The sequence below is a fragment of the Pagrus pagrus genome, assembly GCF_965226575.1.
Source record: "Pagrus pagrus genome assembly, chromosome: 8".
NCBI classification, from domain to species: domain Eukaryota; kingdom Metazoa; phylum Chordata; class Actinopteri; order Spariformes; family Sparidae; genus Pagrus; species Pagrus pagrus.
The window spans coordinates 24,072,835-24,087,923 of record NC_140192.1 but is presented as its reverse complement, the minus strand read 5'-3'; the positions used below and the strand labels follow the sequence as shown (position 1 = coordinate 24,087,923).

General features: G+C 43.9%; 1 protein-coding gene across 3 annotated transcripts in view; it reads left to right on the top strand.

The window, feature by feature from the left end:
• rtkna (rhotekin a) overlaps window positions 1-15,089 on the top strand; it is a 70,574-nt gene that overhangs the window by 26,018 nt on the left and 29,467 nt on the right. The window contains exon 1 of one of the 3 annotated variants that reach the window (XM_084360785.1): window positions 14,630-14,810. The exons of the other annotated variants lie outside the window; for them this stretch is intronic. Within the exon in view, the coding sequence (XP_084216911.1) occupies window positions 14,787-14,810 (24 nt within the window). The 5' untranslated portion in view covers window positions 14,630-14,786. Of the gene's footprint in view, window positions 1-14,629; window positions 14,811-15,089 lie in introns of those variants that run through there. 3 annotated transcript variants of the gene reach the window in all.

The window sequence follows — 15,089 nt, the reverse complement described above, 5'->3', positions numbered from 1 at the left end:
CTGGTTTCCTAAATGTTGGGCTGTTTCTGAAACCTTAGAGCCACTCCTCCTCCAGAGTAAAAGGGATTTTCCTGGCGGTTTTATAGTGCCCGTAGCCTCAAATGTACTGTCGCGCAAACCAGCTATCACGAGTTCCTTTCACCACCAAGTTGATCGGGCGCTAATGTGATTATTAGTTCCTGTCACAGAGCCTCCTTTGAAGAAGAAACTTGTTTACAGCTCAGATATAGTCTGGAAAGTGTTGTGTGAATATTGAATTTAGGGCATTATGGTGGAATGTAGAAAACATACAGGCATCCCTGTCTGCAGATCTTTACGCATTTAAGCATTGTGTCGCCCTAAATTCCAGTTTTATTTCTCTAAATTCAATTGCCAGGCTGAGGAATGCATCATAACAAGACGACGAGCTCTTATTTAGCCCTGTGAGAACACTCTCTTGTCACTTCCCCTCCATCAGAGGGAGTTCAGAGGTCAGGGCCGGCTGCAGAGAGGCATTACTCTGCAGTAACCCGGCGAGGATTTCAGTTCGCTGCGTACAAAATGTGCTCGTCTTCCACTCGTAAGTCTTTTTGCTGGTAAACACTCACTTGTTTGCTCACATGCTCGCTCACTCAGTCCCTCCCTCCGCTCATGTCTCCTCTGCCTGGGTGGGTTTATGAGACAGGGATTCTTTGTATGGCGCTGAGCTGCGCGGCCCACAGTCTAACTGTAATTTCAGCGAGCTTTGGATATTTTTTGCTCCAGAGTATTTCATAAATGTCCTCCTGGGTCACCATGAGTTACAGTTATTACACCGTAAACCCCTTTTCTCCTCCTTTGTTTTTCCCTGAGGCGACGTGAAAAGCCGCTGAGAGCCACTCCCAACTCATGCACACACATATATATATAACATATACAGAAGCACACTTTGTTTTTCAACTGTTTTTCTACACAGGTCGTCTCGGAAGAAAATGTAAAAAGTGGGAAGATCATGCACCTCCTGAGGCCTAGCATTCCTCAGGCAAGCATAATTGCTGCGTCAGGAGGGGAGAGAGAGCCGCCATTGTGTTATTTTCGAGCTCAGTAGGAAGTAACTTTTCTGCTCTTCAGGTTTTAACAAGTCTGTTGTAATAGGAAAGGCTGCATTCTTGGCTCCCATGCACTGTTTTTCTTTCGTCTTTCCCTCCTCTGTTACGAGGCCCGCAAGACAGTCGCTGCAGTGCGTTTTCTTCACTCAGATGCAAAGTTTAAAGGCATTTTTACCCACAGCAGACAGAGGAGAGGTGGCTGATGGGAAACAGGAAATGGTCTGGTGTAATTACCGTTTCCCACCGGGAGCGACATCATGATGTCACTGAACTCACTGCCATTCATAGACACATAAACAACACTTCCTGTCACCACAGACCCGGATACACATGGATGTTTTTTTATTTGCTCTTCATCCTGGTTCAGAGCCTCCTTCACCTGCTCAGGCTCTGTCCCGCTGTCCTGTCGATAGCCACAGGGCACCGTAGATGGACACTTTCTCCCTGGTCTAATTTTAGCCTGCAGACTGGCCTTGACTACATGCACCGTGGCTTTGCCAGAGTTAAATGTGGACGTTTGATAAAAGGGTTTCTGAGGTCATTCGTTTTTGCCCAAGTTATACAAGCAGGATTTGTCTGTGCGCATTTCATTCTGTAAGTCAGTCATTGTTTGTGACCGTACAATACTTTCTCTATGTGCGATTGTGTATGTGTTGACCTCACTGGGTCAGAGGGGCTGCAGCCCTGGGAGATTTCGCTGCTACAGCTCTGGCCGCCGCTGATCGTACCAGTGATATCATCTCATCTGTTGAAAGACTGAAGAGCAGCCCGATCACCTGAATAAATCGTAGCTAACTACGTTTCTGCAAAAACACAGATAAGTTGAAACTGAGCGTTTGTTTAGGTTCAATTTTCTATTTCTCTTTTCTCACAATGCTGCGCTTACACTCTGGTTAGGTTAAGGCACAAAAAACACCTGGTTAGGGTTAGAAAACATCATGGTTTGGTTTAAGATATCTGTTTTGGTCACCACAATCATGGATGGAGATGGTCTGACTTCCTGTGGAAAAATAGCCCTTTTCAGTCACCTGGAAATGTCTGCAGGTCTCCTTTAAAAATATCCACTGGCGTGACTCGACCTACCATTGCCGGTTTGGCAGCCTTGATGGCATAATAACATTGTCTGAGTCTGTAAGCTTTTTTGATTTGTTGTATTTCAGATAGTGTTAACAATTCAAAGCATTGTTTCCATCCTGTCAAATTTTTAATTTACCATCAAACAGTCTTTCCTTTAATGCTTTTTTCGATTCCCCCAGGCTGTCATTCTAGTAATCAGGCTGACAAATTACAACTTTCACTATTTATCAACAAGTTGCTTTAAAAAAGAGGAATGATTGATTGCTCTGTAATACAATGTAAATAGAAATGTGTTGGCCGCTCTTAGAAAATGTGAAAAAGAGCACTCAATAAACCAGAGGCAATCCAGGCACTCCAAATATAAGACAATGTGTCAAAAGAGGAAGGAAATACTCAAATAGAAAATAGATGAGGCCACATCAGTTTTGAGGGTTTTTTTGGAGCCCTGATGAAGACCATGTTGAAACATGTTGGCTTTTTAATGACAGGTCTTTTAATAATTTAGCCACTAAAATTAAAGTGTTTTAATACTTTCTTCCCTGTTTAAAGGGGTGTTATATATGTTCTTGTGCATGTAAGAGATCTTGAAAGTTGAAAAGGTCAAAGTCCACATGAACGGTGTCAGAAAAGGCCGCTGCAAGGCGCTTTAAGGTTCAACAGCCCCTTTAAAACAAAAATGATGGTCCAACCACAATAGCACTTCAGTGCAAAGGTGTATTTATTTTAGCCGTGCAAACAGTGACAAAAAGAAAAAAAACCACAATGGATCCACATGTGTGTACAAAATGATGAGAAACCAAAATTAGTATATATACAAAACGTGTCTCTCAGGCTCAGCGATCCTACTCCCTTTAGGACCCAGCTTCAACTAACCCTTACCAGGTTTCCTCAGCCGGCTTTAAGCCCAGTAACCACAGCCCCCATGGTCCAAACCAAACATGCAGGGATGTCATATCAGCAGACATTAATAAGTTACCAGCTAAGATAGGCATATGATATTAAAACCGCGATCACACAACATGAAAAACAGTCTCTTTGGCAAATGCCTGAAAACCACCTACAATTCACATCTTCATTCGTCACATATGCTCTGGGCCAGTTTATTACCTCAGTTATCTCCCCCTCCCCGTGAGCTCACCTAATTTACCATCTCCCCGGGACTACTTCGCTTAAAAACCCTCACTAGAGCGCTAGTCTGGTTTGTCCCGATGCAGCACCCGTACCCCGGAAGTGCAACCACGGAAACGCGACCAAACAAAGAAGTCCAGTCCCGCGTCTACCGGTCTAACACGATAAGTAAAAGTAAAACTTGTTGTAATTGCTGTACTTGGTTTCATCCAATAAACCATGTATGATTGACTTATGGCTCTCGTCATTTTATTTCACGGAGGGTTACGTGGGTTATGTGTGTGTGTTTTCTGAAAGGGTTAGCCATTAGCTGCTAAACGGTGCGTGCACTCACTGCTGCAGCTAACAAACAGAGGGAAGATTACAGGTGTGTTATGAGGGGGAAGCTGCCGTGTTCGGTGACAGAGCCCACTGTCACAAACGGGTTAGGGTTCCGGGCTAGAAGTTCCTCTCCCCCACTGAAAACACTGCTCCTGAAACGCCCCGTCAGTAGTCCCGCCTTTAAATCTGTGACTTTGTGACAAAACAATCAGTCACCGTGTCACACATTTGCATAATTTATGCTTAATGGCTAATTGATTGATTAATCAAATGAATTGATTAATTTGTTATTGTTAGCGGTGCTGGCTCAGGCAAGTGTGCGCTGACCAATCAGAGCAGACTGGGTATTCTTAACGAGGTGGTGCTAAAACAGAGCATTTCAGACAGAGCTGTAGCACTGGACAGTGTGACAAAACTGATGTGTTTTTTGAGCATAAAAGCAATTTAAACCTATTCTAGTAGTAACCCAAAATAAAATTAATAACCTGAATGTCTCCTTAATGCAGTTTCTTGTATTTGGACTGCCTGGATTGCATCTGGTCTTTGAAGTCCTATAGAAATCCTTCAAAACCACATTGACCCTAACATGTTGCAGCCATGGATGCTCAACCCTTGACCCTTGTTGACAAGGGTGAGCTCGCATTGGGGGTCAGGTGGGAGTTTTTGTGCTGCCTCACCCTGGACTCATGTTTGACCTCTCACACGCTCCCCAACTCTAAACTTAGCTGCGGTCGTGCCTCGGATAGTTATGCAGATTCTAGACACCACAGGGCAGGCCTTAAATATCCACTAGCTGGTATTCATGCAGCTCTTCATTTGATCTCAAATTGCCTCGGCCGATTGATGGAGCGGGGATTATCAGAAGTCAGTCGGTCCTCTCTGATCAGTGCAACATCTGTTTCTGTTTGTATCTGCCATGCTGTAATTGCACAGACAAAGCTTTTCTGTATGATTGGGTTTGTTTTGTTATGTGTGGTTATTAAGCCATTTCTGTTCCCTCGCAGTGCAGTATCAGCCCTGGTAACAGATAGTTGGATTCCTCAAACCAAATGCCTTCTAAAAGTAGGAGGTCTTAGAGGGCAAAGGCCAAATTGACAGCAGTTAATCCCTGCCTGCTTGCCGGCCTCTGGGACAGTAAACCAGTATCTCTTTGCACACTCTGGCTGGAATGATGAATCTCACTGCACATGATGAATTTATAGTTAAAGCAAAGGTTAATCTTATTTATACTTGGACAGCCAGACAGTGCAGTGTAAGATTTGTGTGTGTGTGTGTGTGTGTGTGTGTGTGTGTGTGTGTGTGTGTGTGTGTGTGTGTGTTAGTTCAGCTGTGAGCTTGTTTAGGTAGCCTAAGTTACACCAGACCTGCTTGCTCCAGTGAAAGGTGCGCTAAAGCTAACAGCTCTCGCTCTCTTGTGATACAGGATACACACTCGTATCTGAGCCAAAGCACATTCCTCCACAACGGACCGCTTCATCGTACACTGCTCCCCGCTGAGCTCCTCTGTGTGCTGCTGAGAGAGTGTGTGTGTGAGTAAATATTTGCAAAGAGTAATAAGCCAATACTGTAAAGCTATATAATCAAGCCAAGTGCTTTGATTTAATTAGGGACATTAAGTTTATCACCCTGGATTTCACTGTGAATGTGAGTTTTTTTTTTAAATGGGCTTTTCGCAGTTTGTTTTGAATTGGATGGAAGAGTTTCCGACTGTAGTGCAGCTGCCTAAAATGAATGGAAACAGCCATCCACTTGTAAAGTGTTATGTACATGGCTTTTAGTCTGTTTGCTGTGTGTGTGCGTGTTGTGTATTTGTGCAAGTGTGTATTTGGCATCTCCACCATGGATAGCTTCAGTGTGTTCCAGTTCTTCCAGTGCTGTATGCCAAAAGCAGGCACGGTGTGTGTGAGGTAGAGGAGAAAGGGGGCTTTGTATCACATCACATCACACACACCCATCCTCTCCTTCTTGGAGTTCCTCACCCTCATCCATCTCTTCCAAGCCTTCCTCTCCTCCTGCCAGCCTTCAAGACTCCAAACCATCTGGCTCCCCACCTCACCTCTGCACCCCAGCTCTCCCCCTAACCCCTCTGGACTTCACCACAGCGCTGTACCCCCCTTGTACCTCAGTCTCCACCCCGGCCACCGCCCATGAAGCGGTTAGGAGGAGCCGCACAGGTCTGAATAGGCGCTCTGTGCGAGCAGGAACCGGTTAGATGCCGCGGCCCGAGCCAGCTTCCTTTGAAAAACAGCAGGCGTGAGCCAGGAGAGTGAGAAGGAGAAAACACCAAGCCAAAGCGAGAGGTGCTGTTATTGGAACATCGACCTGACTCCCTGCACCTTCCCAGCCGCTTTCTTTTTGTCGTTCACTCCCCTTTCTGCGCTATCTCTGCCAGGATCTGTTTCATACTTTCACTCTTGTCTCTCTGCCTCCGTCTCAGCCTTTGGCCATTATTTCCACACTCTTTAATCTCGCCCTTCATTATCACCTTTATTTAATACCCCCCTCTCCCCTCTTTCTGCTCTCACCTGCGCACACACTTTGATTTGAGCATTTAAAGGATTTTCTTTCTCTCTTTTTTTCCAGCTGCAAAGAAAATTGGAGCCACTTAAGCTGTTTGAGTTTAGACTGCAGGCATTATTCAAATCAGCACAGATTGGATTTAAGGCTATGCTTGACTTATCGTGTCAACAACTCACGAGTCACTGTTTTCAAGTGGCGATACTGAAAAATGCTGCGTTCCTTTGTAGAACATGTAATTAAGAACATCTGAACGTGTTGTGGAGATGCAGCTGGCGGCGCAGGCTGTTTAATCAGATGGCTGTCTTTGAAAATGTGTTGCGAACACACACATTGTGTTTAAAAGAGCATTTGGTAATGAGCTTAATTGAGCCTGTAGATGTTGCTTTTGTGTTTGTCCATATGGATACACTTTTTGCTCTGTCTGTTTGTGTGCTTTTACAGCTTGTGAGATGAACTGTGCAGCGTGCATGATTGTTTGCAAGTTTATGGCTCATGCATTGACTTTATTGATTTCTGTGTCTTTGATGAGGTATATGTACAGTGTGTGGGGGAGTTTTATGTGTGTCTATTTCTGTATGTTTATCTCTCTCTTTATGATCTCTGATCTTTCTATATCTCTCACCGCTGTTACTGTGCAGAGTGAGCAACAGAAACAGAGAGTAGGCGGAAGTCAGAGAGGCGAAGGACAAGTGTGAAGCATAAGCTGTCCAAACAAACAATTACCCCCATTAAAACAGTCCGATCCCCAGCGAGCGTTCCCCTGAAGTGGTTAGCCATCCGTGGCATCATCGGCATCCTCTAAAGATTGTCTCTTTTGGGGCAGCGTGTGTGATGTCTGAGCAGCAGGCCAAAGTGTCTAATTGAATCAATGCGAGCTGCAGGATCTTTGGCCGTGTGTGTGTGTGTGCGCGTGTGTGTGTGGCCGGTGGAACATCTCTGTCAGCATTTGGAGGGCTGCTGTCCAACCATCTGAGAATCCATTCTGCTTTCATTCTCAAGGACAAGAGAGGATCTCTTCTCTCGTTCATATGTGATGATGTTATTGTCTCTCGTCTGTAAGAGGCCCAGCGACATCACATAGACAGCAGTTTGGTTGTGACACAGAGCTGAACAGATGGCCTCACAGCATCTGCAAATGTCTTTGTTATCACTAGCCTCACTTTTAGGCTTCTCCTGATGTCCTCCTGAGTGTCTTGCACTGAGAAGATGGATGGCTGTGTTGTTGAGGAAAGCCTGAATGCTGAAGGCGAACTCGTCACGGGGGAATTCTAGGGTTTGGAGGCGGGTCAGCAGGAGCAGGGGCTTAAGGCTGAAGTAGATCTGAAGGCCGAGGCCGCTGAAAGGGGCCTCTTGTTGTGGTACGAGGTGTTGAGAGGCACGGCTGAGCTGTTCCACCCCCGAAAAACAGCGTCTCTGCTTCACCCTGATGAGATCAGTGGAACAAACTCTCCAGCAGGATGATGTCATGGCTGGGACTCGGGGTCAAAAGCTCAGGGTCACATTAGGAGGAGACGTGTGTGTCTGTGTGAGAGAAAAGGGTGTGTATAATACCCGTTGAGAGTTAGATACATTTACACAGTTTGCTGTGCTAATCTTTGCTGTCTCTTTGCATGCATAAACACACACATAAGCACACACACCTTTTCACTCGCGGTGTCCTCCTTCGCCCCCCCGCCTTCAGTGAAGCTCTTAACACAAGCCTGTAGATCCTCCACAGGTTATCAGGGCTGAAGGGTGTCCATATGTCACTGTATGTGTTTTTAACCTTGTCATCATTAGGAGAGGAAAAGGTTAATCCATCTTATCTTCACTGTAAAGGACTAAGGGACTGGACAGGGGATTCCTATTGGTTCCGAGGAGAAACATGGCTCGTTATGATTGGCTGAGTCGGACTGAAGACCCCTTTTAACCCCCGAGTGCCTCTGCAGCACTGTGTCATTGGTCAGTGTGTCACTGGACACATACGGGCTGTTATGTAACTAAGTTTATTGAGGCACTTATTTTAGACGTACATAAGAGCACACGCAGCTCGTGTCCTCGCAGATGGCACCCACAGCTGTCACTGTAAGATCCATCATGATTGACAGTCAGTATATATAACTGAATATGATCACTGTTGATTTAACTTGCATAATATTAAGGCACTGGGTGCAACAGCTATGTATCACTGATGACATAAGTGTCCTGTGAGGTTTGTTAGGTTTCTCATGCCGCAGGCGCCGATGCTGAGGCAATCTGGAGACGTCGCTTTGGGTTCTGGCAAATTGCGATGGGGATTTTTCACATTTCTTTTAATGCAATTAAAAGAAAACTAATCGCGAAAATGATCTACAGATGAATCGATAATGAAAGTAAACACTAGTTGCCGCCCTATTTGAGATCTCATCTGTAATAACAAGCTTGAGTCAATCAGCCTGTGAAGTTGGTGTCATGTCTGTGTGTTGTCCGCTTCCTGCATACTTGAGGTTAGTCAACTGTTCTACAGCACCTCAGGCTGCCTGATTCTCTGTTGAGAGCGTGTCTCTACGTGCATCAGGTTGTTTGCAAGACAAAACAATGATTGACACATAACAACAACATGGACACAGTTTCTTTGAAACAGGGCACTGAGAGTGGAGGAGAGAAGTGAATGACCCTCTTTCAGTGTCTGTAGATGTTGCAATTCCCCCTTGTGGCCAGTAGGTGGCTGATATGCTGCTCAACCTGGATAAATAGGTGGGTTGTATTCTTCTTCCATTTCTCATCTAAAAACAAGGAGTTGTGAATTGTGACAGGTAGATAATAAGAGTGGCATTTAATATTGGAAAGGTGCTGTAGTATGGCTGAACAATTCATATAAATGGGTTGCAGTTTATTTGCTGGAACAGCTGGTCCCCCAAATGGTATTAATATTCCCTTCCAGTACCTCTCAGGTGCCAAGTCCAATTTGTGGTCTATGAATTAAAAAGCTCACATTGCTAAATCAGTCATTTTTAGTCCAGTAATCAGATGGAGGTTATGGACACCACAATACAGTGTTATTCACATGTCCTGCACTATTTAGCTAAATAATTGCAATGATCGTCAGTATTGTGCCACCATAAAAGAAATAGTGCTCTAAAAATATGGTGGTACCAGGAAGAAAAAGCCATTACACTCTAGTGTTTTCATTCTTTTCTACCGGGCACCTTGCAATAAAGCAACTGAAGCTTATCCGTGTGGTTCAGTGCTTCCTTTGGGTCAGTTTATGTGAAATTGCCCAGAGACCTTTATTCAAACAAAGGACCGTGGAAAAAGAGGGTAAAGTATGTGAAAGAGAAACACAGGCCTGTCCCTCAACAACTGCTGTCAACAAAAGCACCAGATTAAAATCTGCAGAAGCCCAAAGTGTGAATTTCGTTAAGCTTATGTACTGTGCAGTCACTCCTCCAGGCCCTGATAGGAGTTAAGATTTCATTCTTTTTCAAGCTTTTGAAAAGATTACAAATTAAACAGAAATGGTGTAGAGAGATGCCCTATAATTAGACACGTGGCAACGACAGGCTCCTCAGGAAGGAGAGGAAGGAAAGGATCTTGAGGATGTACAGTAGCAGCAGCCGGAGAGGAAGAGAAATGGTTGTTTGGGGGGAAGACACGCTTGTGAGAGAGTCAATAGGAAGTGCTCGAGTCTCAGAGGGAGAGGGCTGTGTAGGTTAGGTTCCTGTGAAACGCAGTGTAATGACTCTGGGAATGATGCTATCATTCATTCAGCTGGTCCCACTGACTCATTCAGCATGGGAAAATTGACTCTGTGCAACTACTGTGAATTATCTTCTATTCAGATTCCTTGAATAGTTAGTAGATATGTTGTTGTTTTCTCTGTACCACATTAAAACAAGTGGACATGGATAGTTTTGTTTGTGTATGCAGAGCTGCAGTGATTAGTCAACCAGGCTTTCATATCGGAAGTGTATGGGACAGTAATAGAGATGCAGGCAAGAAGGAAGCCAAGCCAGGGACAGCAGTTCAAGACTGCGTGTCAACATTTAGAAGTGTGACCCTGCCGGATACTTTTAAGGACACCTCGGGACAGTTGCCGGCCATGTTTGTGGAGATAAAAACCGTATATTTTTGACAGGAAGACAGGACGTCTCCAGCCATGTTTGTTGTGCCTAAAACATATACTTTAAGCCAAAACACAATGTTTTCCTAAGCCTAACCAAGTGTTTTTTTATGCCTAAACTTAACCAGACCATAATTCCTTATGTCTGACCTATAAATCTTGGAATTAAAATGCCTTAAATCAATGCACTTTTTTTTCTCTGCTTTGTTTATTAGTTTTATTCTTAGAAGGAGGTTTCTCAGTTTGATTGTCTTGAATTCCCTCTGCTGAAACAGCCCGGGTTCAAACTTTTTAATGACATAAGAGTTTGTTTGTGCTTAGCAACAGACAGAGCTAATGAATGGGTTAATTAGCCTACTAACAAAACAATCAAAGGGGCAGAATTAGGTTGTTAAAGGTTTAAGGATTAATCGTGAAAATAATTGGCAGATTAATGAAAACAACCGTTAGTTGGAGTGCTAGTGTTGTGCCTGCTTGAACTGGTTTTGTCGCTCACACGTGTCGTTCCCTGAACCTCTCCGTGAACTGTGAGCGTGGATTCGTCTCCGACAGCACTTCTTCCTGGCACAGCTTCTTGCTGATGAAACCTTAATCTGATTAGCTGTGGGATATTTACAGCGCTAAGTCCTGAGTTATCAAGGCTCATCTTGTTTTGGTTGCGCACGTCTACACTAACAGAGAGAGAAAGATGTATGTAAGAACTTAAATGTTAAATACTGTATGAGTTTAACATTCTTGCTGGTGTCTGATGCTTTTGGTTTCTGTGGGGAGTGTCCGTGCAGTGAAGCGAATGCCATTACAAAGCTTCCTCAGCTGGAGGTGAAGAGCTATATTCACCCAGCCAGATGCACAGATGTATTATTGCACCAATGAGATGGACTTTGTTGCTCTGTTGCCATTAGCCAAGGCTGCCCACAGACTGACTCTCTCCTCCTCCATCCTGATCCTCCTACTCGTCATCTGCTGCATCTCTGGACTGTGAAACTCATTCCACATCTCATCTCACCCACAAACAACCACAAAACAAGCGGTGTGCTTTATTAATCCTCCTTCGCAGTATCCTTTGTGCACTGCTGACATTTAGGAAAATGTTAAAACAATAAAAAACATGAGCAATGTCTGAATCTTTGCAGTTATTTCCTGCAAAAGAAGTGTATTTTCACAACATTCTCCTCGTCTCCTCTCCCGAACACTCCTTCATTAGTTTTCCAGTGCGGATTTCCTGGAGCCAAACTCAGCTGATTCACCCTAACCCCCGAGCTGGTTTATTCCCACACTTAATTCCAGCCGGACTCGCTGTGTTTTCCGTTTCCACCTGCCCACAAATCACTCCCATACATCACCGCCTGACAGGGCGATACACTCCGCTGCACAACAAGTTCCCCGTGTGCACATAGGCAATAAGCAGAGGCAGGCACTGAAAGAGAAAGAGGAAGGGCAGAGGAAGACGGATGAAGATTTTTATTTTCCCTGGAATGATACGTTGTTCTATCTGTATAGAGCATCGGATAAATGTACCGACTTCAGGCTGCTGGCCAATATTATTTGTGGACAAATTAGTCAAATCCGCCGTCCAGTTTCAAGTAGAATTATTACATTTCCATTGCCAACAAATGCTTATAATAAACACATATTACCAGAGGAGCTTAAAATGTGATGGTGCTATAGTGACCATATTTGACTTATTAGCTATATTTTCCCTGTGCCAATCCTGTAGGGACTTATAACGTGTATAATCTCTCCTGAAGTAACTGCAGTATTCGCCTATTTTCTGAACTACATGGAGTTTCTGCACTAACTTTCTTTTGTATCTGCATGTAGCATACAATTACTAACATTAGTACATACAAATTGAGTACATTTACTCAATTTCTGCACTTCCTGCACTGACTCAGACTGTTTGATGTGCAAAATTAAAACCATTAGATATGGTTTGGCTTCACAGTACGGCGCCACAGTCCAGGGCAAGGAAAGGATCGACAACCTAGTGAAAACTGAGATGAAAGTAATCGGGATAAAAGAATACCCTTCTCTTCATACTGTAGCTCACACTACCCATGAGGACACATGTCAGACATGCACACAACATCCTGGAGGACCCGTCACATATCCTACACCCTGAATACCAACTTTTACCTTTAGCCAAAAACGCTATGGAGCCAGCCAATGTCAAAGCAACCGCTTCAAGCTTTCCTTCATTCCTACATCCATAACACTACTGAACAGAACACCAGGTTAACTCTTAATGTACTCTTAACTCTTAAGTTGTATTTATTATATATGATTTTAGGGTTTTACGGTTTCACAATTACTACCTCATTTCTTATATACTTATTCCTGTTATTTTAACCTTTCAGGGTGTGTGCAACAACCTCAGTTGAGATTGGCTCCAGCCCCCCGCGACATGTAAATCACAAGCGGTTACAGATGATGAATGAATGAATGAATGAATGAATGAATGAAGGGCATGTGCAACATTTACCATTTGTTATTTTAGTCTATGCAATGAGTCTATTATTATTGTGTTTTGGGTATCATTGTCTTGATTGTAGCTGTATGCGGCGAACGGTGATTGGCTCGCTGCTCGTCGAGCGTCACGTCGGCTTCAGCAAGATAGGTTGCATGAGCAGTCTCTCGTACGGTGCGTGGGATTAGTGCTCTGAAGGCACTGATGTCTTCAGGTCTTTACATTTTCATGCATTCAACAGGATGAAAAGCAGTGATGGAATGTAACTAAGTACATTTACTCAAGTACAATTTTAAGGTACTTGACCTTTACTTGAGTATTTGCATTTTTTGCTAATTTATACTCCCACTCCACTACATTTTGGAGGCAAATATTGTATTTTTTACTCCACTACAGACACTTTGCAGATTATATGCTGCATCCGAGCCAAATTAGCGACTTTTTCAATTAATTTAATTTAACAGCAGTTACACAAAAAATAAATAAATACATAATTCAGATGATCAGAAAAATGCTGAATATTGGAGCTGATAATTGGTCGACACATAGTATACAGTGCATATACATACATATAAATATATGTATCATTTACTTTTGCTTGTACTTTAAATATTTAAGTACTCTAACTGCCAGAAAACTACCTTAAGCACATTTAATATCAGCTCAATAACAGGAAACTACAGTACTATTCCAGGGGTGGAAGTAACTAATTACATCTACTCAAATTACTATATTAAGTCATTTTTGGGGTATTTGTACTTTTATCAGTAATTTTTCAAATCCATAAAAGTAATCTACTTAGTTATTTTTAAAATCATCAGGTTTGGAGAGGTGACCATGACCACTGAGCAGAACAGTGCAGGAGTTGGGAGTAATTCAGGATGAAGACTTGGAGAAACAGAACCACGTTTGATTGATTGAATGCCTTCTATTGATAATCAACAGATTATTCTTTTTTATAACACTGCTGTTTACTTGACAAATGCAGAAATCAGTCTTTTTAAAAACTAACAGTATTTCAGCTGCTTATTTGAATTATGGACGTGAGAAAGGACATGTGGGGGGGAAAAAAGCAATGTTGCGCCTGAACTGTTCAGCAGTCCAAACAGCATATTAAAAAAAAAAAAAAAGAAGTTGAGTCATAAGTTAAAAAAAGAAAAACGTCTTTTTCCACTGTGGGCGGTGTAGGCACAGAGGACCACAGTAGATTTTTACTGACACTCTTGCAACCCACTTCAAACTATGGCCAAACTCACAGCTGCCAAATCCTTCTTATGTCAGTTTCTCCCAAATGGCTTTCGACCATGCCACTGTCGTTTTGGAGGGACCTTGGAGCCCAGTGGGAAAATAAAAACATGTTTGTGTGTCCTTCAGTGGACAACAACCCCCTGAGAAAAACATCTTAGTAACATTATCTCATTACTGCGTGTCTGGTGAATGTCAGTGATGACACTGTTAGTAAAACTGTGTCCAACGCCCCCTGGGATTCTCCTCAAGGACCCCTGGAGGTTCCTGGAGCTGTGACAGCCACTGTCGTTCCCCTCTGCTGGCTCGCACACACACACACACACACACACACACACACACACACACACACACACACACACACACAGATTAGGAGCACACATACACACACACACACACACACACACACACCCGCCTCCTCAGAAACGGCTCTGGGTTGGTCCATCAGCCGGTCAGTCTTTATCCTCCCTTGCTCTGGTGGTGCTGGTGGTGTGTGTGTGTGTGTGGGTCTGGACTGGAGCTCTGGGGCTACTCGGACGACGACGACAGTGATGATGATGATGATGACAATGAAGACGACACAGAGAGAGGCTCACACACATGACCGCTGTCGTTCCCAGATTGCCAAGAGTGGGGTTTGTGATCTGTGCGCGGATCCTTAACAACTTCTGCGGACTGACAACCGGCAGCTATTCTCGGATTTTTTTTAGCGGATATTTTCACTGTTTGCCTATAAATGGAGGTGCCTCAGAGGGAAAGTGTGATTTAAGGCTTGTCTCGGGGTGTGTGGGACGCTCAGCGGTCCCCTCGGTGTTGCGTAAAGCGCCTGTGCTTGCCAGTTTTGGAGAGTTGGGAAGCGGAGTGCTCCTCTTCGGACAGGATGAACAACTCAAAGAATCAAAGGGTAAGGGCTGGTGTCTTGTTTTCCAAACGTTTACTGGCGAAAGATTCAGAGCACTTTAAGTTTGAGATGAAATGGAAAATGTCAGTTGTGCTGCACGTGACGCTGTCGGCTGTTCGTCAGCGTCGGATCACGCAGACGGTGATCCCGGAGAGACTTGGAGACGTCTCATTGGACCCTCTATCGATTGTAGCAACTCCACTCTGATAATGAACTGTTCAGTCTGTTTGGGAAAGAGCCAACGTCACTATTGAAAACGTGGCGTTTTAAAGTGTTCTTGTT